The sequence below is a fragment of the Podarcis bocagei genome, assembly GCF_964188305.1.
Source record: "Podarcis bocagei genome assembly, chromosome: 4".
NCBI lineage: Eukaryota > Metazoa > Chordata > Lepidosauria > Squamata > Lacertidae > Podarcis > Podarcis bocagei.
In genome coordinates this window covers 93,966,570-93,990,434 of record NC_138128.1, presented here as the reverse complement: position 1 = coordinate 93,990,434, position 23,865 = coordinate 93,966,570, and the positions used below count along the sequence as shown (strand labels likewise).

General features: G+C 46.0%; 1 protein-coding gene across 4 annotated transcripts; it reads left to right on the top strand.

Annotated features, from left to right (window-relative positions):
• Positions 1–1,082: 1,082 nt before the first annotated feature.
• Positions 1,083–23,460, top strand: TACC3 (transforming acidic coiled-coil containing protein 3). Of its 4 annotated transcripts, none has more exons than XM_081191614.1 (16): positions 1,083–1,196; positions 4,674–4,836; positions 5,838–5,980; positions 7,092–8,018; positions 8,990–9,074; positions 10,286–10,424; positions 11,503–11,555; positions 12,061–12,173; positions 12,253–12,346; positions 12,693–12,863; positions 13,315–13,391; positions 18,706–18,749; positions 20,161–20,321; positions 22,271–22,377; positions 22,485–22,605; positions 23,195–23,460. In XM_081191614.1, exons 2-16 carry the CDS (start codon positions 4,675–4,677, stop codon positions 23,258–23,260), a joined length of 2,463 nt encoding a protein of 820 aa, XP_081047740.1. In that variant the 5' UTR covers positions 1,083–1,196; position 4,674; the 3' UTR covers positions 23,261–23,460. The 4 variants fall into 4 exon arrangements, with proteins under 4 accessions (XP_081047740.1, XP_081047741.1, XP_081047739.1 ...); XM_081191615.1 differs by lacking the exon at positions 1,083–1,196 and adding an exon at positions 1,298–1,435; XM_081191613.1 differs by lacking the exon at positions 1,083–1,196 and adding an exon at positions 4,065–4,118.
• The last annotated feature ends 405 nt before the right edge of the window (positions 23,461–23,865 follow it).

Genomic DNA, 23,865 nt, shown 5'->3' with positions numbered 1-23,865 from the left:
CAGGGGGCAGCGCTCAACCAGCCTCTGTCGGAGCAGAGCTGCAAAGGACACTCTGCCCGCGGGGAAAGTGTCCGAGGGTCCCAGGGACGGGCACTCGAAGCACGGAGGGCAGGAGCCCCCAGAACCAGGGCCGGATTTCCTTATGAGCTAAGCAAGCTATAGCTTAAGGGAACCCAAAGAAAATTAAAGGGGGGGGAATCTGGATGTACACTTCCAAAATATAAGATAAAATGCAAATAAAATAAAACCTACATGCAGCAACAGTGTTTTGGGTTGTGTAGCCTGCTCCCTAAAATATCACTGGTTTGCTCATTTATGTGTGTATATATATATATATATATATATGGTGCTTACATTTTGCATGGACTGATTAATATTAATAAAGCTATTGATAATTATTAGTAGTTTGTACCATATATTTACACCTATTGCTATTTCATGTTTCTAGAGACCAAATTATGAGTCTTTGTAAATTGTGTTTCTAAAGGGACTTTTGTTATTGCCAAATGCCAATGTGTTTGCATTATTAAGTTTGATATGAATAAAAAAATCATTTTAAGTTAGAGCTTCATAATTATTTCACTATTAATATGCTTCTTCTTAATTGTATTTTACTATTAATATACTTCTTCTTAACTACATTTCAGTTCAACCATTACTTTTATAAAATACATCTTTTGTTATGTGCAAATGGCTTTAGATACCTATTAGGTCCATCAATTCCCATATAGCATATTTCTAGTTACAGGCAGGCAGCCGTGTTGGTCTGCCCTAGTCGAAACAAAATAAAAAGGAAGAAATTTTAAAATTCTGTTTAGACATTTAGCATATGTTCAACACACAAAACAGCGGCGATTTGCTGTTGACAAAGGACAGCTGGACATATAAAGCACCTTATTCCCTGCACTTAGCTTAGGAAATTGCACGGCAGGCGGTTGTGCGCATGCGTTAATAATATAAGGCAAGCTCCGCCTACCCCGCCCACTGGGCTCGCTTTGCGTGCCTGCCGCCGCCGCCGCCGCCTCCTCTCTTGGTTGGCCGGCGGCAGGCCACGTGGCCTCTGACGCAACGCGGCGATGGGCTGTTTTTATTGGCGGAGGCGGGCCGACGCTGAAAATTTGAACGCGGCGGCGGCGGTTCCCTCAGTTGGTGAATAGGCGTCTCTTGGGTCGGCGAGTGCTTTGGAAGGGAGGCAGGTGAGCGGAGTCGGGCGGCGGTTTCTCCCTCAGGGAAGGCGGGGGAGAGGTGTTGGGGGGGGCGGAAAAAGCCCCCCTTCGGTCTCCTCCCCTCCCGCTGGTTTTTGGGGGGAGGCTTCGGCCCCTGGTCCAGGCCCTCAGCGGAAAGAGGGAGGGCCGTGAGGAACGGGGAAGCGGCTGGAGGGGGTCGCGCCCCCCCAAAGGAGGAGGAACCTTCCCTTGCATACCTGTCTGCCTTGGTCCGTCTTGGGCTATTAGGCCTTAGCGTCGTCCCGTTTTTATTCCCTGCATTTTTTACCTCAAGGTGGGTCACAGAGAAAAGGAAGGCAGCTAAAAAGGCGAGGGGCGGGGGGCAACATCTCTCTCTTTCTAACCAGTTAAACATTAATACAGTGGTACCTCGGGTTACATACGCTTCAGGTTACAGACTCCGCTAACCCAGAAATAGGGCTTCAGGTTAAGAACTTTGCTTCAGGATGAGAACAGAAATCGTGCTCTGGCGGCGTGGCAGCAGCAGGAGGCCCCATTAGCTAAAGTGGTGCTTCAGGTTAAGAACAGTTTCAGGTTAAGAACGGACCTCTAGGACGAATTAAGTACTTAACCCGAGGTACCACTGTACTTCGTATATGCATGCGTATATGTGCATAAAATATACTGTACAGATACAGTGGTGCCTCGCAAGACGAAATTAATTCGTTCCGCAAGTCTCTTCGTCTTGCGGTTTTTTCGTCTTGCGATGCACGGTTTCCCATAGGAATGCATTGAAAATCAATTAATGCGTTCCTAGGGAAACCGCCTTCGGACCAGGTCCGGGGACAGTCTGCCCCCGGACCTCTTCTGAAGGCTGGGGGGGGGGGAACAAGGGCTTTTCTTCCCACCCCCAGCATTTTAAAAAACCCTGGGACAGCGGAGGACTTCTCCGCTGTCCGGGGCGATTTAAAAGCCCCTGGGAAGGCAGGCAGGGGGGACAAAGACTTTCACCCCCTGCCCGCCTTCAGAAGGTGTTCCCGCCCTCCGCCCCACTTCGGAACAGCTTTCCGAAGTGGGGCGGCTGGGGCAGGTGTCCCCACCCCCCCTCCCCACTTCGGAACAGCTTTCCGAAGTGGGGCGGCGGGGGCAGGTGTCCCCGCCCCCCCTCCCCACTTCGGAACAGCTTTCCGAAGTGGGGCGGCGGGGGCAGGTGTCCCCGCCCCCCCTCCCCACTTCGGAACAGCTTTCCGAAGTGGGGCGGCTGGGGCAGGTGTCCCCGCCCCCCCCCTCCCCACTTCGGAACAGCTTTCCGAAGTGGGGCGGCTGGGGCAGGTGTCCCCACCCCCCCTTCGGAACAGCATTTTAAAATCTCCCCGTGTCCCGGGAAGATTTTAAAATGCTGGGGGTCGGCAGCTAACGCTTCGCTCCCGACCCCCAGCATTTTAAAACCTTCCCGGGACACGGGGAGATTTTAAAATGCTGGGGGTCGGCAGCGCTTCGCTCCCGACCCCCAGCATTTTAAAATCTCCCCGGGACAGGGGGAGATTTTAAAATGCTGGGGGTCGGCAGCTAACGCTTCGCTCCCGACCCCCAGCATTTTAAAATCTCCCCGGGACAGAGACTTCTCTGCTGTCCCTTGGAGATTTTAAAATGCTGGGGGTCGGCAGCGAACGCTTCGCTCCCGCCCACCAGCATTTTAAGATCGCCGGGGCAGGCGGGGGGGAAGGCAGGCGGGGGGGAGCAAAGACTTTTGCCCCCCGCCGGCCTTCAGAAGAGGTCCTCTTCTGAAGGCCGGCTGTGGGCGAAAGTCTTTGTTCCCGACTGCCAGCATTTCCCTATGGGCTTTCGTCTTGCGATGCAAGCCCATAGGGAAATTCGTCTTGCGAAGCGCCTCCAAAACAGAAAACCCTTTCGTCTTGCGGGTTTTCCGTCTTGCGAGGCATTCGTCTTGCGGGGTACCACTGTAATTGCAATGAGAACGGCCATGCTATAGTAATGAGGATAATGATTTATCCCCCGCCCAGTGCCGGATTTACATAGAAGCTAAACAGGCTATAGCTTAGGGCCCCACTTTCTTGCCCCCCCAAAAAGGGGGGGGGGATGAATGTACATTTCCAAAATATAAGTTCAACAATTACTATGGTAAAATACATGTTTTGTTTAGATACCTATTAGCTCCATAAATTACTATATAGCATATATTCAGCACCAAAAACAATGACAATTGGTTGTTGACAAAGGACAGCTGGACATATAAAGGGCCCCATTACCTTCAGTAGCTTAGGGCCTCATCAAACCTAACTCTGGCCCTGACCCCACCCATTGGCTGGGTTTCCCCAGGCACTATGGGTGGCTCCCAATAGAATATTAAAAACTTGATAAATACATCAAACATTAAAAGCTTCCCTAAACAGAGCTGGCTTCAGATGTCTTCTAAAAGTCAGATAGTTGTTTTATTTCCTTAACATCTGAAGGAAGGGCGTTCCACAGGGCTGGCGCCACTCCCCAGAAGGCCCTCTGACTGGTTCCCTGTAACCTCACTTCTAGCAGTGAGGGAACCGCCAGGAGGCACTCAGAGCTGGACCTCAGTGTTCAGGCTGAATGGGGGTAGAGACGCTCCTTCAGGTATACTGGGCCGAGGCCATTTAGGGCTTTAAAGGTCAGCACCAACACTTTGACTTGTGCTTGGTAATATACTGGGAGCTGGTGCTCTATCATTAAAAGCAGTCTGTTCCCAAAAACCTGTTGGAACAAGGTGGTCTTCCCTTGGATATGCCGGCAGAAGGACAACAAGGAGGGAGCCAGTTTAGCTTCCCCTGGGATGGCGTTTGAAAGCCATGTGGAGGCTAAGTGCCCTTTCAAACCACCACTTTCTTTTTTGTTCTTGTACGCCCGTAGTGACTCCCTTGAAATGCTCCTGATCCAGGATATAAGTTTCCTCTACTACAACTTGTAAGCCCAAAACACTGTACTGTAACTGGCTATTAGTTGGTTAACTTTTTTTTTTTTTTTACGGAGGGGGACGCCAGGATGTTCCATTTTTTCTTGTTTATTCACTTGTAAGGGATATCTATACATGTCCTTGATTTTTTTAAGAAAAGCCCTTCCACACCCACAGTCTCAAAACACCCTAAACTTACAGCCACAGCACCAAGTGAGAACATCCTACATTTGAAGAGATGCTTAATCTTGTTTTTGCAGTATTGCTTTTGGCAGCAAAGCTTATACTTCATTGTGGCTTAGAATAGTGTTAATGGTAACCTGAGTGACACTGAATTTTGTTTACAAGAGCTCTACACTTTAGAGAACGGATGAGAAACTGGATTTCTGAGTATTTTCAGGACTACAACTCCCATCATCTCTGTCCATAGGAGTTGAGTCCAATAACTTGGAGAGCCACAGGGTTTGACATTGAGACCACAGGTTTCCTCCTAGAAGTATCCAGTTGCATTAAAACAACATTGTCAGCCTGGCTATGGTTGTTAACACCTTTGCTTTCATTTCTAGAATGAGTCTGCATACCTTAAGTGGAGATAACGGTAGCAACGACATAGCTGCTGAAAGCTGTGCCATACTTTTCACATCTCCAGAAGTTGTAGGCAGACCTTCTATTCTTCGCCCATCACAGAAAGAAAATGTGCCACCAAAGGGGATGGTGAAGCCTATGAAGGTATGTCTGCTGTTACCGTCCAGCATAATTTTCTGTGTTAAAGGCCTGGTTCAACGGGTTTCTTTGGTGACAAATACCGTATTTTTCGCTCTATTGGACGCAGTTTTTCCCCTCCAAAAATTGAGGGGAAATGTGTGTGCATCCTATGGAGCGAATGTAGGCTTGTGCCATAGCTGCGCTCAACCCTTCCGGCAGGGAGAGGCTGCACGGGGCTATGGCTTCTTTAGCCCCACACAGCCTCTCCCGGGAGGGAGAGGCTGCACGGGGCTAAAGGGGAAGCCAAAACAGCGAGCGGGATCCTTCGGCAGGGAGAGGTTGTGCGCAGCCTGTACGCTGCTCTTTGGGGCTGGGGGGGGGAAAGACTTTTTTTCTTGATTTCCCCCCCCCCCCTAAAAACTGGGTGCACCCTATGGTGCGAAAAATACGGTACTTGTTTCACCAAGTGCACTGACAACAGCGAGCTGACTCTTCAAGGGTCATGGACCAGCAGCAAGTGTAATGTATACACTGGCAATGGTCTTCATTGTAGGTATGTGTAACATGGAACCATGGAGAGGCATTACATGGCCCAAGCGTTTGATATTCAGGTCTCACTTTATTATGGGATAACTATAGCGGACAGACTTTGTAACTCATACGCAGAATTTCCCCAATTGTTACCACCATGCCTGTTGGGCGGTTGTGTTCCTTTATAGTGATGGGAATGTGAGGGAGAACTTATAGAACTCCTTTGAAATGTACCCATCACTGTAAAGGAACACAGGATCTCTGTTGCTTAGTACTTGTATTAGTACTAGCTCTGTTTAGTTTTTAATACTTCTAGTTGCTTAATATCTGTTCTTTATTAATCATATTTATGGGCATCTTTGATTCCTTGAGGGCCTCCTTAGTGAAAATGAAGGGTATCAATGCCCATGGATGTGCATGCATGTGTTCTCTCAGGGGTTTTTGTGTGTGTGTGTGCGCTTGCTCAAGTGATCTGTGTGACTTTCTCTTCCAAGGTAACTTTTCATACTCCTATGCGGGATTCTCAGACTCACAGAATCCTAAGTCCAGATAAAAGGAAGATTCCTGAAACACCTGTTATAGGAGGTGACTGCACAGACATCCCAGAGGATTTTGTCTTGTCTGCATCCAGTGCTGTGTGAGTAAATCAGATCCTCTTGATGTATTTTTTAAAAATTAAAACTAGAAAAGGTTGTATGATGGCCCCTGTTCTCTAGAATACTCTCTTGCAGCTGTCTTTTCTGATTCATTGAGAGAGGTGACTGACTTTTTCTTCCTAGAAGCTGACAATTGAGATTTTACGGGAAGTGTTCCTTTTGGTCCTTCAAAGCTAAGAGCAGCAGCATTGACTTAAGTGCTAGAACAGATTGTTGCACCAGCCCATGATTTCTGAAGGAGTCTTCCATTTGGTGACATTTTGGGGGATTAGAAATATTGAGTGGATATGTGAAGAGTGGCCTAAGTCTGCAGAAGTCATTCTCCAGGGTGTCATCTACAAGGTGGCAGTGAGTAGTGTCTAGTCCCACACTTAATTTAGGTGCAAGATACTGTTGATGGTGTAAACCTATGCCTATAATAGCCCACCACAAGTCATATACCTACACAACCCAGGATGTGTAGATGTCATACACTTAGACTTTGTGTAAGCTACTGACAAGTGCATGGTTCCACACCAATAATTGCCAAAATATGTACAAACTGACTCCTGAGTGCGTGATTCAGAGTGTTGTGGGCGTGCACACCTCCATTCCTTATTTAGAGATAGTTTGTCTAATTTTGGCTTGGGCTCATACTTGGCAGTGTATTGTGCCCAGAGAATGCATTGAGGCACTTACCTGTAAATCTGGGTGCAGCATTTGGGGCAGCACAAAGCCTTCTTTTAGGGTGCACATACAGTGTCTTGCAACCAAATGAAGCATTGGGCAAGTCACTACTTAATGCCTTCTCATAGAAGACTCTCTCCTGTAGGTGTGGATATAGCATTTGAGGTGGCCAAAAGCTTGTTTTGGGGTATACATTTCCAGTTCCACATTGAATACAATGTAGAAGACAAACACTGAAAAACCTAAGTTTGACATAAATTTTCCAGTTTTGTGCCAAACAGAAGTGGATAGTAAATGCCCTGTTCGTAAGCATTGGGCTGCACCTAACAAAAGCCTCTTTTCCTGTGTGCCAAATGCGGCTCTTTTATTTTAATTATTCTTCAAAGGCCGTATTAACTAGCTAGTGATGGGTCTACCTTTCAACAGGAGTCAACAAACAGTTACCCTAGATGCTGATATTGCAAGTGAGAAGATAGAGGTGGAAGGAAAGGTAAATCCTGATTCTTCAGATGATGTAATGTCAGCAAAAAGCAAAGGAGCAAATATCCCTGACTTGCCTACTGACGACTTTGTGAAAATATCGTCTTTGGCACTGTTTGCTGCAGCTGAGAAACAGGATGGCGGTTCTCTTGATGCAGTTTGCCTGCCTCAGACTGCTACAGAGAACAATCCATCTGATGAGGAAACAGGTTGCAAAACCCCATTGGCAAACAATGATGTGACAAAGCAGTTTCTAAGCTCTGATTTGGCAACAGTTTCTAACAGAGTCTGCAAAACTCAGCCGTCGTCAATATCCCACATACAAAATTCTCCCTCGCAACACGTGCAAGGATCCTGTAGCTCTGAGAATGTCAGCTGCGGTGAAATAAAACCTTTTCAGACTGAGGAATCAGAGTGGCAACATTCCACAGCAGTGAACAGCATCTTGCCGGAGTGTGAGGGGGAGGTTCACGTAACAAAACCTGAGTTCATAAAACTGGAACCAGATATGCTTGAAAAGGCAACTAATAAGGTATCTCCAAGGAAACCAGGCAAGGGTGCTGAAATGAAGGTTCCTTCTGGGAAACCAGCTTCAACTCACAAAGTGCTGGAGGAAGCTGAAGAGAGAACCAACACTGCAACAAAGAGTTCTGTCCACAAAGCATCTTATAGCCTGGACTGCAATAAATTTGATGATCCTGACTTCAATCCATTAGGAGGGGTTTCAATAATGCAAAATTCCCTTGAGTGTCCTATGCCCAGAACTAAAACAACAGATACCCAGGAGGATAGTATTTTGTCCAAAATACTTCAAGCACAGTTGCACAATCAACCGGATGACTTTGGAGCTGCAGAACTATTAAGTGAGAAATTGTAAGTATTTTAACACTAAATCTGGAGCAGTCCTGGGCTTGGGAAATGAAGTACAAATTTAAAAAGCTTGCAACTTTATATCAATCCCAAAAACTAGCAAGTTAGAGAACCCAAGACAGGTAGGGGAAGAAAATAGCATATATTGGAACTATTCAGGCTTCTCTTATCATTTCATGCTACTCAGTTCTGTGTAGTAGAACTAGCTATAAACTGTTTAATAACATGCTTAAGGAAGACAGTGTTCATAAACAGTCTTGTTCTTCTCCAAGGACCTTAAGGTGGTGTGGTTAACATGTCACCCCCACAACTCTGTGATGTATGTTAGACTGAGAGGCAGTGGCTGCCCCAAGGTCACCCAGTGTGCTTCAAGGCCAAGTGGGGATTTGAACCCTGGTGTTCTAAGTCTGACACTAGCGATTATCCCACACATCAAAAGACAGGTTCTTGCTAAAAATTGTGGTATTTTAAATATTGTACTATTGCACTATGGGCGTTGCGTTCTGTGGGTGGCATGTGTATGTATAAAACTTCTCTACTGGAACTACCCCCTTGGAACTGCCCCCACGACCATCCTTACCTTTCAAGGAAGGCAGAGAGCTTTTAAAATCTCCATCTTGCTTACTGGGCTCTGGGATGCTCCCATGTGATTTGCAGGACCATTCGAGCTCCTACAAGAGCATCCCAGAACCCAGTGAGCAAGGCGGAGAGCTTAAAAGCTCTTTCAGTGATGGGGAAAATCCAGGGGCACAAGAGGAGCTTTTAAGCTCTCTACCCTGCATGTGATTGATTTGTCGGATTGGGGTGCAAATAACCTGGCTGCCTTTCTGCCGTGCAAGATTGAAATTGTGCAAGTTATACTGTTTGTGCACAAAATTGAATTATAAAGTTATGGAAGGTAATTTATAAAGCACGTTGAACCAGGCTATGTTAGCTGTCAAGTTCTATAACATATGCTGTCTTGTTCCCTATAGGAAAGAGAGTGATGAGCAGATTATAGCTGAAGATCAAGCTGTGGCTGAAGCAGAAACTCCAGCTGAACAGTCAGTGGATTTGATGGTATGATATGGCCCTGTGTACATTGTTATACTCAAAGCTGTGCATACTTGCCAAAATGGAAAACAAAACTGCACAAGCATTCAGTTTCAAAGCTGAATTCTGTCACCTGTATAGGCAAGTTTTGCATATGCTTGTAGTGGTTTTGAATCACCCCTGCTTGTCATGGTAAGTGAGAGGCACTATGCAGAGCAGGAAAGCCTATCTCAGTCTTGGTCGTTTGAAGTAAACACAAACATACTTCTGAGATTTCAACAGATGTACTACTTGGCCAATTTATTTTATTTAACAGATGTAAATACCACTTGATTGTAGTAAAACCTCTTAAGTGGTTTTAAAATAAACTTTGAAGTCCATGAAGCCTTAATGGCTAGAAATCCTGCCCTCTTTCTGGAAAGTTAAGATGCTCAGGATACTGCACAGAATACCACATTCTGTACTTTTGGAATAATAAATGGTTCCTCTGTTCTTAACGGAGTATTGCATTTCCAAACAACAACAAAACCCCACCCTCTCCACTTCCCTCATTCAGATTCCAAAAGTAAAATTATTTGCTCTGGGAGGCATTAAAGTTATGTTAGTTTTATGCATTCTGTATAACTTCACGGAAAACGGAGCTTTGGCTATGTCTAACAATGCTGTCTACTTGGAAGTATGTTCCATTGCTTCCAGTGGGTCTAATTCCCAGGTAAATGGGTATAGGGCTGTAGTCACAGTCAGCAACAAAGTACTTTTAAGGCTCTCATAGGCAAATATTTGCCTTGCAAAATAGAATAATCCTGCTGCTACTGAGGTCTGTAGGTCATTTGTCTCATTTGATGCAGTGATATAAAGTGGTCACCATACTGCTATAGTAAAGTTTTTATTAATATTAGTTCATTCACCTTTTATAAGAAGACTTGTGGTATTTGAATAATAAATCCACGATCTTAAAGACCTTGTAATCAAGTTCCAGAATTCAAGGGAAAGCAATAATATTGCTAATATAACAACCTTGGGGAAGAAAAACACTTTTTAATGTAACACTACTTACATACAAAAAAGCAGCCGTCTGCAATGGCAAAATGACTTTTTAAAATGTGTTTATTGATTTTTGAGAACTTGGTCCTCTGCCCCAAGCTACTCAGTAAAGTGAAGAGGAGCAATTACCCTACTGTGTGATTTATTTCATCTCTCCCCTTTAAGGAATCTTTTCATTAAACTTTGTTTCTTAGGGTAACTTGTCTTTAAATGGAGAGTTGCCTGGAGATGGCTTTTTGCTCCAGCCTTCTTGCGAAAGGCCTGCAACAGTAATGCATGAAAACAACCAGGTTGCAGATACAGAAAACGAAGAGTTCCGATCACCCTCAGAAGGTAAGAGTAGTTGGAACTATGGACCTTTTAGGCCCTTCTAATTATTGTGCAAATTTTTTTTTTTCTAGTTATACCTAATTTTGTTTCCCATGCTTGGACAATTACATAGAGCACAAACAAACTGACATCATAAGTACAAATTACCAGATTTATTATAAAGATTTTGAGTGTCACCTAGCCCAACCCACTGCAATGCAGGAATCTCAGCTAGATGACAGGTGGCCACCCAGCCTCTCCTTAAAAACCTCAAAGGAAGGGGAGTCCACCATCTTCCACTGTTGAACAGCTTTTACCTGATGTTCAGTAGGAATCTCCTTATAATCCATTGGCTTGCATCCTAACTTCTGGAGCAGGAGAAAACAAGCTTGCTCCATCTTCCATGTGACAGCCCTTTAGATATTTGAAGAGGGCTATCATATCTTCTCCTCCTATGAAGACCGCTTTGTAGGCGTTTGTCTTAAGGATCCGCCCCCCCAAAAAATCAGTGTGCAAATATTTGTCGATAAAGCACTATTGTGACTATGTCTTCACGTGCTACCCTGATTGGAGGACAGACTACTGCCATTCTCAAACTTCTGCAAAGCACTTGCAGCACGCCTAGTATAGCTTTTTATTCATTTATATATAGCTTAATTCTAGAAATAATAAACTTCTAAATAGTTTACCAATATGTGCTTCTAGCTTTCACTGAAGTTCCAGGCACAGCCATGGATCCCGTAAAGTGAGGGGTTGGGAACCTGTAGCCTGCCAGATGCTGACAACTGACCACAGGCTCCCCATCCCTCATCTAGCCACAAGTGACTCCAAAAGTGTTCAGAATAATGTTAGATCTGAACCTTTGACGAATTATCTGTCCCTTCATGATTAAATCATAAGTTAAATGAATTTAAATGAAAAGTAGAAAGAGCTGAACTGTGCCTAGTAACTCCCACAAGGTGCACAGGCTACTACAAATTGCAGGAAGGTGTGCTTGCACTTCTCATCTCCAGAAAGGACGATCTTATCTTTGCCCATGCTACTTCTAGTTTTAATAACATAAAAACCATTGCTTTCTGCATTTATTAACACATTTGCTTAGTTCTAGGACTCAATATTGAAGTGGACTATCTGGAACAATTTGGAAGGGCCTCAGTAAGTAACCATTATGTGAACTGATTTTAAGATTTTTACAGCATTGAGCTTACTATACTAGAACAGTCTATAAAAGAGAGGTAAAGGTATTTCAAGCAGAGGAGACTTTGGCTGGAGTAGATACTCCTAATGATCTGAAGGCAATTGCTGAGGAGAGCTCTAAACGTCTACCTGCCAATATAAACTCAGTGTTGTGTATATTTTCTCATTTACACAAGAGCTAAACTTGCTCTGTGGCAAAACACTGCCCTGTCTTCATTCTCTTCCAGTTAAACTACCGTATTTTTCGCCCTATAGGACGCACTTCCCCCCTTCAAAAATGAAGGGGAAATGTGTGTGCGTCCTATGGGGCGAATGCAGGCTTTCATTGAAGCCTGGAGAGCGAGAGGAGTCGGTGTGAGATGCTCTTTAATACAACTTGGAAGATCTGTACCCCAAACAATCACATCTTTGGCTGACTGACTTGTGCTTGTACGTCACTTACTTACAAATTCCTTCCCTATAGTTTAAAGAATCTGTCTTGAGGAAGCAATCTCTGTACTTGAAATTTGATCCACTGCTCAGTGAAAGCCCTAAGAAAAGTGCTCCTGGTGCTAATGAACATGCAGTTCGAAATGGGTAAGCATTCAATTTTTAGTGCTCTTCAATTTTGGAGCCTATTTAGGATTGTTTCAGTATTTTTCTTATTTTAAATTAGACCATCTAGAGAAATGGCAGTCAATGAAATAAAAACATCTAAACCTGAAGAAAAGGCATTGGGACTAGACCTTCTAGGAGCTTCAACAAATCTGGTAAGTGCCATCTAAATATCTCCAGTAGTTTGCAGATACAGGTGGTTTGTAATTTTTTTAAAAAAGATCAGCACATTGGCTCAGTTCAGAAATAGTACGAAATCATGGTTTCCTGTTTTGTGAATGAGCCATGGTGAACCTCAGGCTTGCATGCTGGAAGAGGTCAGAAGCATTACATTTTAAACTCAAATGAACCAACTACGGTTTTTTAAAACATTTAACAGTTTAGACATCAAGGGAACTATGGTTTGTCTGATTCAGCTTGATGCATCTTAGAGTATCTGTTAGCACAAAAATGCATTATAAAAATATCACATGTAAATGTGTTTTTAAATTCTTGTCACAGGCCAGAGGTTCTCCAGATATTCCAACCACTAAGGATATTTCATTTTTGCCTTCTGCGCTGCCTACTGAGGCTATTGTGGAAGTGTTGAAATACACTCAGCAAGACATGGATACAGCTATCGAAAGGGTTAAACTTGAGAAGGACGCGGTTATCAAAAAGCTTACTTCCGAGGTGAGAACATGGGAAGGAATATTTGAGTTGATACTATTTAGAAAAATACTGTTTAGAATGGCTTTTGATTTCCTGCTGACCAACTTTTGATTTCCTGCTGACGGGTAACTTTTGCCCACTTTGCAAGACTTTTCTACAGATTTTCTTTACCAATGGGAGTTTTCAAACTGATCTTTGGAACACTAATCAAATTAGTTCCATCTAATGCTCCTGATCAATATAAACCACCAGTGTCATTTATTTTTGCTTTTTTCCTTGGGTGATTATAAATAAATGGCTTCCTCAAATGCCCATACAAGAGAGTAAGCTTGCTTATCAAATGCTACAGTTGTCCTTAAGGTAGAATGAGGTCTAGCCAAGGACTTTTCTGGATGTTGCTTTGATTCTAGCCCAGATCTAAAGTGACATCCATTACTGTTACGCTCTCATTTTGGGGACCTTGTGGTTTCAGGTACAAGAAAAGGAGATGGAAGCTTTGGAATGGGAAAGGAAGCATCACAAGATCTATTTGGAAAATAAAGAAATGGGGTAGGTGTACAACTGGGATACAGAAGCATGTTCTACGGTTGCTTTCTCACAGGACTTAAATACCAACAAATATATAGACCCATTTCAACTGGTATCTGACTCTGTTTTGGAACTGAAGTTTCCCCTTCCTTCCTGGTAGGTAACAAGTGCTGGTTCCTTGGGCAGTACCTGATACCTGTTGGACTGACTGGGATGATTGTTCTGCCCGAGGTGCCTCTGTCGTTGCTGCCTCCTCACCTTTGTCATGGCTGCTATTCCTCCTAACTTCCTTCACCTCAGCTGTTGAACTGCTTTGCTGATGCAGCAAAAGTGCCAGGCATGCCTCGGGCTCCCCGTGAGCCTCGCTCTGAGAAATGGCTGGGGCCCTTCCTTGGAGCAAGGCATTCTGGGCAACGTGGCCTAGGAGGGGTCCTGTGCATAGCTGTCAACTTACAGATTTGAAAATAAGGGACTAGCAGCCAAAATAACGGATTTTGCTATCGTAAAGAGTTACATACATTGGTAGGATTGACAGGTGCTGTCAATCTGGCATGGGGCGGTTGTGGCACCGCCATTCTGCATTGTTTTTAATACTTGATTGGGAGCCGCCCAGAGTGGCTGGGGAAACTCGGGCAGGGAAGGGCCGATGGAATTCCTCGCACCAGGACAACGGTGCCAGCGCGCGCTCTCACAGCGGAGGATCCCAAGCTGCTGCTTCCCTCCTGAGCCGGGCGAGCATGAAACCCGGGATATTTAAGGGACATCATCAATAAGGGATAGCAGTGGGACACGGCCCTGGGATAAGGGAGTTTCCCGCCAAATAAGGGACGGTTGACAGCTATGGTCCTGTGCTGCTGAAGCTTTGCTATTTAAGTAATTTTGAGTCAGGGCATTGGTCCATCTTGCCCAGGATCCTCTGCCCTGACTGGCAGCTGTTTCCAGGGTTTCAGGCAGGCCATGTTTCATTATTGCCAAGTGAAATACCTGTTTTGGTCTAGATCCTCCATGAGTTGCCTAACTTTATTAGGACCATTTTTGTTAGGAGGGGCAAATTATTTTTATTTGCGGCTTATCTCAAAAGGAGAGGGAACTGTCACCACTACCACTACAGTGGAGATTAAAAAAAAATGTAATTAAAAACAGCAACAGACAAATAGGAAGAGTCACCCTGTGCAAGATGACCTTTCTTCAAGTAGAAGGGCCCTGCTCCTTCCTGCCACTCACCACCTGGCCCAGGGCAGGGCCTGAAGGACTCACAGGGACTGCTGCGTTCTGCTGCCCAGGAGGACTCTCCTGTGTGGGTGTCCGAGGGCCCTGCTCCTTCCTGCCACTCACCACCTGGCCCAGGGCAGGGCCTGAAGGACTCACAGGGACTGCTGCGTTCTGCTGCCCAGGAGGACTCTCCTGTGTGAGTGTTTGAGGGCCCTGCTCCTTCCTGCCACTCACCATCTGGCCCAGGCGGGGCCTGAGGCCTCATAAGGACTGCTGCGTTCACTGCCCAGGAGGACTCTCCTGTGTGGGTGTCTGAGGGCCCTGCTCCTTCCTGCCACTCACCATCTGGCCCAGGGCGGGGCCTGAAGGACTCACAGGGACTGCTGCGTTCTGCTGCCCAGGAGGACTCTCCTGTGTGGGTGTCTGAGGGCCCTGCTCCTTCCTGCCACTCACCACCTGGCCCAGGGCAGGGCCTGAAGGACTCACAGGGACTGCTGCGTTCTGCTGCCCAGGAGGACTCTCCTGTGTGGGTGTCTGAGGGCCCTGCTCCTCCCTGCCACTCACCATCTGGCCCAGGGCGGGGCCTGAAGGACTCACAGGGACGGTTGCTGTCACTGCTGCTGCGGCCCAGGGGGATCCGGAGGGGCGCAGAGTTCTTTTTAAGATGTTTTAAAATGTTCCTTTTCCTTTTCTTTTTCTTTTTTGTATATGCGGGGACGGGGATGGGGGTGGGATGGATGTTTGGTTGGGAATTTGTTTGATTTTAATGGATTTGTAATTTTTATAGTTTTTCATTTGTATTGTTTTTTGTTTTCTGGGGTTTTTGATTGTTTTAAGGTCTTATTTTGTTCTTAAGGGGAAGGGTCAGGGCTGCCGGGGAGTGGGTCCCAGCCATCAAAATGGCTGGGGTATGTTCCACAGAGGGGGATGCGCTGGGACAACCGATCTCAGTGATCACGGGTAGGAGGAGGAGTTACGCTAAGACCAGACCATGTCATTACAGAGGAGGCAGGTTTAGTCGTTGTCTGAGGACTATCCCTGCCTCCGGGTCTGGTCCTGTCCGGACGGATACTAGAATCAGCAAGGGATACCCACATAGCCTGAAGGTGCTGCTGTGCAATGCCAGGTCAATGATTCATAAGACCACTGCCATCCATGACTTGATCATGGATGGAGGATTTGACCTGGCTTGTGTAACAGAGACTTGGTTGGGTGAAGCAGATGGGCCTGTTCTTGCCGCTGCTTGTCCACCAGGTTTCTCTTACGCACAGCAACCCAGGCCTTGTGGGCGGGGAGGGGGGGTTGCAGTGATTTTTAGGAAGTCATTAGTTTGCACCAGGCGTCCTATTGGGAAGACCCAGTTCTCTGAGTGCATGTTCTGGAAGTTGGGCAATAGGGGCAGTACAGGATTCCTTTTGGTGTACCGACCTCCCCGCTGCACCAAGGATTCCCTGCCCGAGCTGCTTCAGGTCGTGGCGGATGTTCTCCTGGAGACACCTAGTTTGGTTGTCCTAGGGTATTTTAATATCCATGCCGACACAACCTTACAAGGGGCCGCTCGGGACTTCGTGGAAAGCATGGCCTCCATGGGGCTGTCCCTGAATAAGTTTGGCCCAACCCATAGCCGCGGACATGCCTTGGACCTGGTGTTTACCTCCATGGATGTTGGTGTTCTGACACTAAGTAAAAGCGAAACAAAAGAAGTGCCATGGTCAGACCACTTCCTGGTGCAACTTGACTTCTCCGCGACCCTTCCCCTCTGCAGGGAGGTGGGACCAATTCGGATGGTCCGCCCCCGCCACTTAATGGATCCAAATGGTTTTCAGAAAGTGGTAGGGGATGCTTTATCCCATGTTGATGGCCTTTCAGCTGATTCCCTGGTGGCCCGCTGGAATGCGGAGTTAACCAGGGCTATTGACTGTTTGGCTCCGAAGCGCCCTCTCCGATTGCATGGAGCCCGGACAGCCCCGTGGTTTTCCATGGATCTGAGGGCAATGAAACAATCGTTGAGACGGCTAGAGCGCCGGTGGCGGATGACCCATTCTGAAGCTGACCGGACACAGGTTAGAGCTCAGTGTCGAGCCTACCAAGTGGCGGTAGCGACGGCGAAGAAGGCTTTCTTCGCCGCCTCTATTGCATCTGCAGAAAACAGCAGCAGGAGACTTTTTCAGGTGGTCCGCAATTTAGCGGAACCACCTGCCACATCGGGGCCCAGTACGGGCCACATGATCTCCTGCAATGATTTTGCAAAGTTTTTTGCAGATAAAGTCGCGCAGATTCGGGAAGAGGTAGACGCCACCGTGGGAGCAGGGCCGGGGCGGGAGAGTGCTAGAGTCCTGTCAAATTGCGTGGGATCAATTCCAATCTGTTACCTCCGAGGATGTGGACAGGCTGCTTGGACGAGTGAAACCAACCACCTGTCTCCTTGATCCTTGCCCATCCTGGCTTATAAAAGCTAGCCGGGAAGGGCTGGGCGATGGGCTTCGTGGGGTGGTGAATGCTTCCCTCCGTGAGGGAGCCTTCCCAGACCCGCTGAAAGAGGCGGTTATTAAACCGCTTCTTAAAAAACCATCTTTAGATGCGGCCACGATGGCCAACTATCGCCCAGTCTCAAATCTTCCATTCTTGGGCAAGGTGATTGAGCGAGTGGTTGCTGAACAACTCCAGGCACGCCTGGAAGAAGCGGACCATTTGGATCCCTTCCAATCGGGATTCAGGCCTCATCACGGGACTGAAACTGCCTTGGTCGCACTGGTTGATGATCTCCGGCGGGCTAGGGACAAAGGTGAGAGCTGTTTCCTAGTTCTGCTGGATCTCTCAGCGGCGTTTGATACCATCGACCATAACATCCTTCTGGACCGTCTTGAGGGGCTGGGAGCTGGGGGCACTGTCATACAGTGGTTCCGCTCCTTCCTCCTGGGCCGTGTTCAGAAAGTGGTGGTGGGGGATGAGTGTTCAGACCCCTGGGCTCTCACTTGTGGGGTGCCTCAGGGTTCTGTCCTCTCCCCCATGCTTTTCAACATCTACATGCAGCCGCTGGGAGAGATCATCAGGGGGTTTGGGCTGGGTGTTCATCAGTATGCGGATGATACCCAGCTCTACCTCTCTTTCAAATCAGAACCAGTGAAGGCGGTGACGGTCCTGTGTGAGTGTCTGGAGGCGGTTGGAGGATGGATGGCGGCAAACAGATTGAGATTGAATCCTGACAAGACAGAAGTACTGTTTCTGGGGGACAGGAGGCGGGCAGGTGTGGGGGATTCCCTGGTCCTAAATGGGGTAACCGTGCCCCTGAAGGACCAGGTGCGCAGCCTGGGAGTCATTTTGGACTCACAGCTGTCCATGGAGGCACAGGTTAAATCCGTGTCCAGGGCAGCTGTGTACCAGCTCCATCTGGTACGTAGGCTGAGACCCTATCTGCCCGCGGACTGCCTTGCCAGAGTGGTGCATGCTCTGGTTATCTCCCGCTTGGACTACTGCAATGCGCTCTACGTGGGGCTACCTTTGAAGGTGACCCGGAAACTACAACTAATCCAGAACGCGGCAGCCAGACTGGTGACTGGGAACGGCCGCCGAGACCATATAACACCGGTCTTGAAAGACCTACATTGGCTCCCAGTACGTTTCCGAGCACAATTCAAAGTGTTGGTGCTGACCTTTAAAGCCCTAAACGGCCTCGGTCCAGTATACCTGAAGGAGCGTCTCCACCTCCATCGTTCTACCCGGACACTGAGGTCCAGCACCGAGGGCCTTCTGGCGGTTCCCTCACTACGAGAAGCCAAGTTACAGGGAACCAGGCAGAGGGCCTTCTCAGTAGTGGCGCCCTCCCTGTGGAACGCCCTCCCACCAGATGTCAAAGAGAACAACAACTACCAGACTTTTAGAAGACATCTGAAGGCAGCCCTGTTTAGGGAAGCTTTTAATGTTTGATGTATCATTGTATTTTAATATTCTTTTGGAAGCCGCCCAGAGTGGCTGGGGAAACCCAGCCAGATGGGCGGGGTATAAATAATAAATTATTATTATTATTATTATATAGAAGAGCATTCATGGGAAGCTTAGTGTTCTGGGTCATTAGTGATCTTTCTTGCTATACATATTAAAATAAGCGCTTTCTCTTTTTTAGAACAATTGTTGCAGAGTTTGAAGTTACCGTAGCACAAGTGATGGGTAAGTACAAATTACAAAAGCATGAAGACGGGGGTGGGGGTGCTTTGTACTGAATCATACCGCTGTTGTATCTGGCCAGAACTATATGCTGACTACCAGCAGCTTTCAAAGGCTCCCAGCCAGATGTGAGGAGTTGTTGTTGTTTGTTTGTTTGTTTGGAGGCCTGGTACAACCGAGGGATTCAACTGTCGAAACTTTGTGTGCAAAGCTTGTGCTCTACCACTGTGTATTCCTGCTCCAAAGATGTGTTTGAGAGTCTCCAGCTCCATTCTTGCCAAACTTTTCAAAGACTAGGAAAGCACATGAATTGAGGATCACAGAAGTATGGGACAGCAGCAGAGATTCGAGATTACTTGATATTGGCTTAGCCCAGTCTTTCTCAAACATGGTCCCCCAGATGTACAGCTTCCATCATCCCTAGCTATCAAGACCAGTCAGGGATGAAGGAAGTTGTAGTCCAACAACATCTGGGGGGGGGCATGTTTGAGAGAGGCTGTCTTAGCCCATCAACTTAATTTGGAAGAAATTGACTGTCAGTCTTTGGTATACTGTGTGTGTGTGTGTGTGTGTGTGTGTGTGTGTGTGTGTGTATATATGCTTTCGCCCCAAAGTGTTGTTTCCAAGACAAATACATAAATAAAATATAGTATGCAATCATCCACATGACATCAAAAACAAACTAGGAAAAAAATTTGTTAGAGATTAAGCCTCACATCCACAGGGAATAGTTCAATCTAAGTGTTAAGATGATTGCTCCATAGTGGCTGCTTCTATTATTGAACTTGGACAGGGTGGGGAATCTGACCCTCCAGATGTTGCTTCCATTAGCCCTAGCCAGCATGGCAAATGGTCAGGGATAATGGGGATTGGAGTCCAGGAACATGTGGTTCTCCCACTCTTCTAAGCCTAGGGACAGTATTAATTTGTATATTTCATTATTATAGGCTAATTGTCCTCTTAAGACACTGAAAACTAGTGAGGCCTAGCTGCTGCCAGAAGCCAGTTTTATATGCATTATTGGAATATGAACTTAAGAGGAAGCTGTTTAAACAATGCAGGGTTTCTGAAACTTGGGTCTCCAGCTATTTTTTGGACTACAATTCCCATCACCCCTTATCATTGGTCTTGCTAGCTCAGGATGATGGGAGTTGTAGTTCAAAAAGGAGCTGGAGACCTGAGTTTCCGAAACCCTGTTCTATTTTGTTGCACATTGTGTCCTAAATTCTGCACCATGGAATCTATATCTGACATTTCTGAATATCTGCAGACTTTCTTGAGGTTTCTTGAAAACTGCCTCTCCTAAGACATGGGGGTAATGGGGCGCTTCTGCACAAAGATCTTTGAACTGTTGTCTGTTTTGGATCCTAGAGAGCAAGCAGTGCATTTCATTTGTATCTATCTGTTTCTCTAGAGAATTCCCAGAAAGAAAAGGAGCTTGCCCAGAAAGAACTGCAAAAAGTACTAGATGAAAAACGGCAGATTAGCTCTGATCTGAATTCAGTGGAAAAATCATTGTCTGAGCTCTTCAAACGATTTGAAAAGCAGAAGGAGGCAATAGAAGGATATCAGAAAGTGAGCATTTCTAACTCTGCCAGTCACTTATGTTTCTTGTTTCTTTAAACACGGGTCTCCCACTGTGGCGTTCGTACAGAGCCCCTGGTCGTTTCAGACTATTGGCCTGTACACCACTGCTTTATTCTTCCGCTGCCACCAACCAGGTTTCTTCTGGTGAAATACTGAGTCTCAGTCAGGTTGTAAAGTCAACAACGAAGATTAAAGTTTATTGAAGAACAAACAAGTTTTAAATATGTTCAGAACGGTTTCTCAAATGCGCGCCCTTAACTAGATGTGGCACTATCTCACTGTCACACTCTTCTATCTCAGTTCTATCCCTGTCTCTCACTCCATCTGTCACAACCGCTATGTTCGACTTTCACTGACTCCCATCTCCCAATGGTAAAACTCCTGGGCTGAGCCTCAAAACCAGGTAGGCTCTGCCCCTGAGCTTTCTCATTGGTCAATCTACATTAACCATTTCCATCCCCCTGTACAATCATAGTCACAAGGAGTGGGTACACGCCACACCCACCTTTGCAACTCTTAAGCCTGCAAAGCCAATGTGTATCCCTGATTACACTTTACATTTCAACACGTATGTAACAACTATAACTGTGGAGGCATGCTATTTTGAGATCCTGTTATGAAGACTGCACTGTATTTTAATTACCAAGGGGGGGAACTTGGCAGGCGTGACATCTTTGGTTGAAAATAAATTCATTTACTACTACGAACAGCAAAATAATTGCAGAGTCAAATGTAAAGCATCAGTCTCCCACCTTTTTGGACCAGGGCTGGATGGGGGCGATAGCATAAGAAAACTGGAGATACAGTGGTACCTAGGGTTAAGTACTTAATTCTTTCCGGAGGTCCGTACTTAACCTGAAACTGTTCTTAACCTGAAGCACCACTTTAGCTAATAGGGCCTCCTGCTGCCGCCACGATTTCTATTCTCATCCTGAAGCAAAGTTCTTAACCTGAAGCACTATTTCTGGGTTAGCGGAGTCTGTAACCTGAAGCACATGTAACCCGAGGTACCACTGTACTGCAGTCATCGCTGCTTTCCCAATCCCAGGCAACCTCATGTTTGACATGGGAAGTTGCTTATGTCCTGCTGGTCGTAATTGTGGGGATCATACAAAATCAATCAATCTCCCTTCTCTCTCTCTTTCACTCTCTCTCTCACACACACACTCTCTCACTCTCACACACACTTGCTGTCTAATACAGAGCATTTCTCAGTACCATGAAAAATACACAAGGTGGCCACTATTGTTTAGTTAGTTAGTTTACTGCTCTTCATCCATAGATTTTTCTTACACCAATACAGAAAAAGCTTCACCTGCATTTCTCCCTCTCTTGTGCAGATGATGCTTACGGACCACACAGCAACCTCCCCCACACAACACTCCCCCCTCTCCGCCCATGTGCATTTCCCTTAATCACACACAGCATATTTTAGCAAAACCCTCTGGATGAAGAGCTGCTATTCTACCCACCCACCCCCCATACAACCCCTCCCAAACTATTCTTAAACCAGAAAAACACACAAGGACACCCGCGGGTGCTACATTGCCAATCCCTCCCTTAAAGGACCATACATCAGTAATGCTAGATGAGCTTCATTGGTGCCAAATGTAGTATTTGCTGAGATGTTGGTTCTGGACAGGAAACTAAAGAAACGGTATGGAAGGTTCTCTGTTATCCCAAATGTCTTAAAGTGTTATTACTTGATATAGCACAGGGGGCACACATGCATTCAACCTGTTTTCTTCTGAATACAACCGGTATAGCTTTCTATATTACAATGCACTTGTAGAGGTTTTAACAGAATTTTGCTGAATGTGTGGTTTGTGGTGTCGGTGTAGATTCTACTTTTTGACAGATCAAGATTTGGGCTTGCCCTCACAATTAGTTTTAAGAGGTCCTCTCTCCTCTGAAATGGCCTGGGTTTTTTCTTCTAGAATGAAGAGGCTTTGAAAAAATGTGTTGAGGATTACAATACAAGACTTAAGAAGGAGGAACAGAAATATCAAGCATTGAAGGCCCACGCAGAAGAAAAGCTATGCCGGTGAGTAATGAGGTGTTGGGATCCGGCCGTCCTTCAGATTGTAGTGCATTTAAGTAACGTGCCCGTGTTGTCTAAGAAGCTAATACGCCTGAATGCCTTTTTGACAGGGCAAATGAAGAGATTGCCCAAGTACGAAGCAAAGCCAAAGCCGAAGAGGCAGCGCTCCAAGCCAGTTTGCGCAAAGAACAGATGAGAGCCCAATCGCTAGAGAGCAGCCTTGAGCAAAAGGTCAGTCTTAAATTCTCATTGGAGCTTGGGACTGTTAGTGGTGGTTTCAAGCAGAGGAGTGGATTTGCTTCTTGCAAATTAAATCCATACCTGCAAAACACATCTGAAATCTGTATTATATGAAAATCTGCTGGACCCAAATTGCATGTCATCTAGGCTACTCATTAGCTCCAGCTGAGATCCCTGAAATGAAACAAGAATGCTGTGATTTGTGTACTCCAGACCCAAGCACCTCTCAGGCTTCTCCTTCAGCTTTCATTTTGCTACTTAAAAATGAGGCCCACTGTGCAAACTACAGTGGTACCTCGGATTACATACACTTCAGGTTACAGACTCCGCTAACCCAAAAATGGTGCTTCAGGATAAGAACAGAAATCGTGCTCTGGTAGTGCAGCAGCAGCAGGAGGCCCCATTAGCTAAAGTGGTGCTTCAGGTTAGGAACAGTTTCAGGTTAAGTACGGACCTCCGGAACGAATTAAGTACTTAACCCGAGGTACCACTATGTTCTAATCTGTAAAAATATGGGTGACTTTTCTGAATATTTGTGCAACTCCTACAGTCTCTGATATGTCTCCTCCTCTTTTCACAGACAAAGGAAAACAACGAACTCACAAAAATCTGTGAAGACTTGATTTCTAGGATGGTGCAAAAATGAGCGAAATTGTTGCGTAACACAATTCCTGTTTTATTTCTAATTTCACAAGTCTGTGCTTTGAATAGTTTAATTACAAAAAATAACTACTAACTTACTTGCACTGATTTGTCTATTAATGTTGGTTTTTATGAGATACAAAAAACGACTGAATGCCCATGCCTGTATTTTTGTATGTAAATAAAGCTTTTTGTGCACTTTGAGGTTTTGGTTTGGTTTTTAACTCTCCTGTAAGTCGTCAAATGACAAGTGCCCTGCAGATTGCTTTCCTCTTACTCAGACTACAATTTGTTTCTCTTGCTACCTTGTAGATCTAGACAGCCTTGAGTCTCCAAAGGTGTTGCTTCCCGTGTGAAAGGAAATTGCAAGATTTCCCCTCCCCTTCATGGAAAACTAAATGAGCACCCTCTTGTTGACACCACTTGCTGACTGGAGAATAGCAGTGGCTCTGAGTGATTTGTGAAAGCAGAGTGTGTTGAAGGGCCATTCTGCAGTGCGTTCCTCTTGTACAACCCCCTGGAAATAATATGGGCTGGGAATTCTTTCAGAACTAACCTTATATACCGTATTTTTTGCTCCATAGGACGCATCTTGTTTTAGAGGGGGGG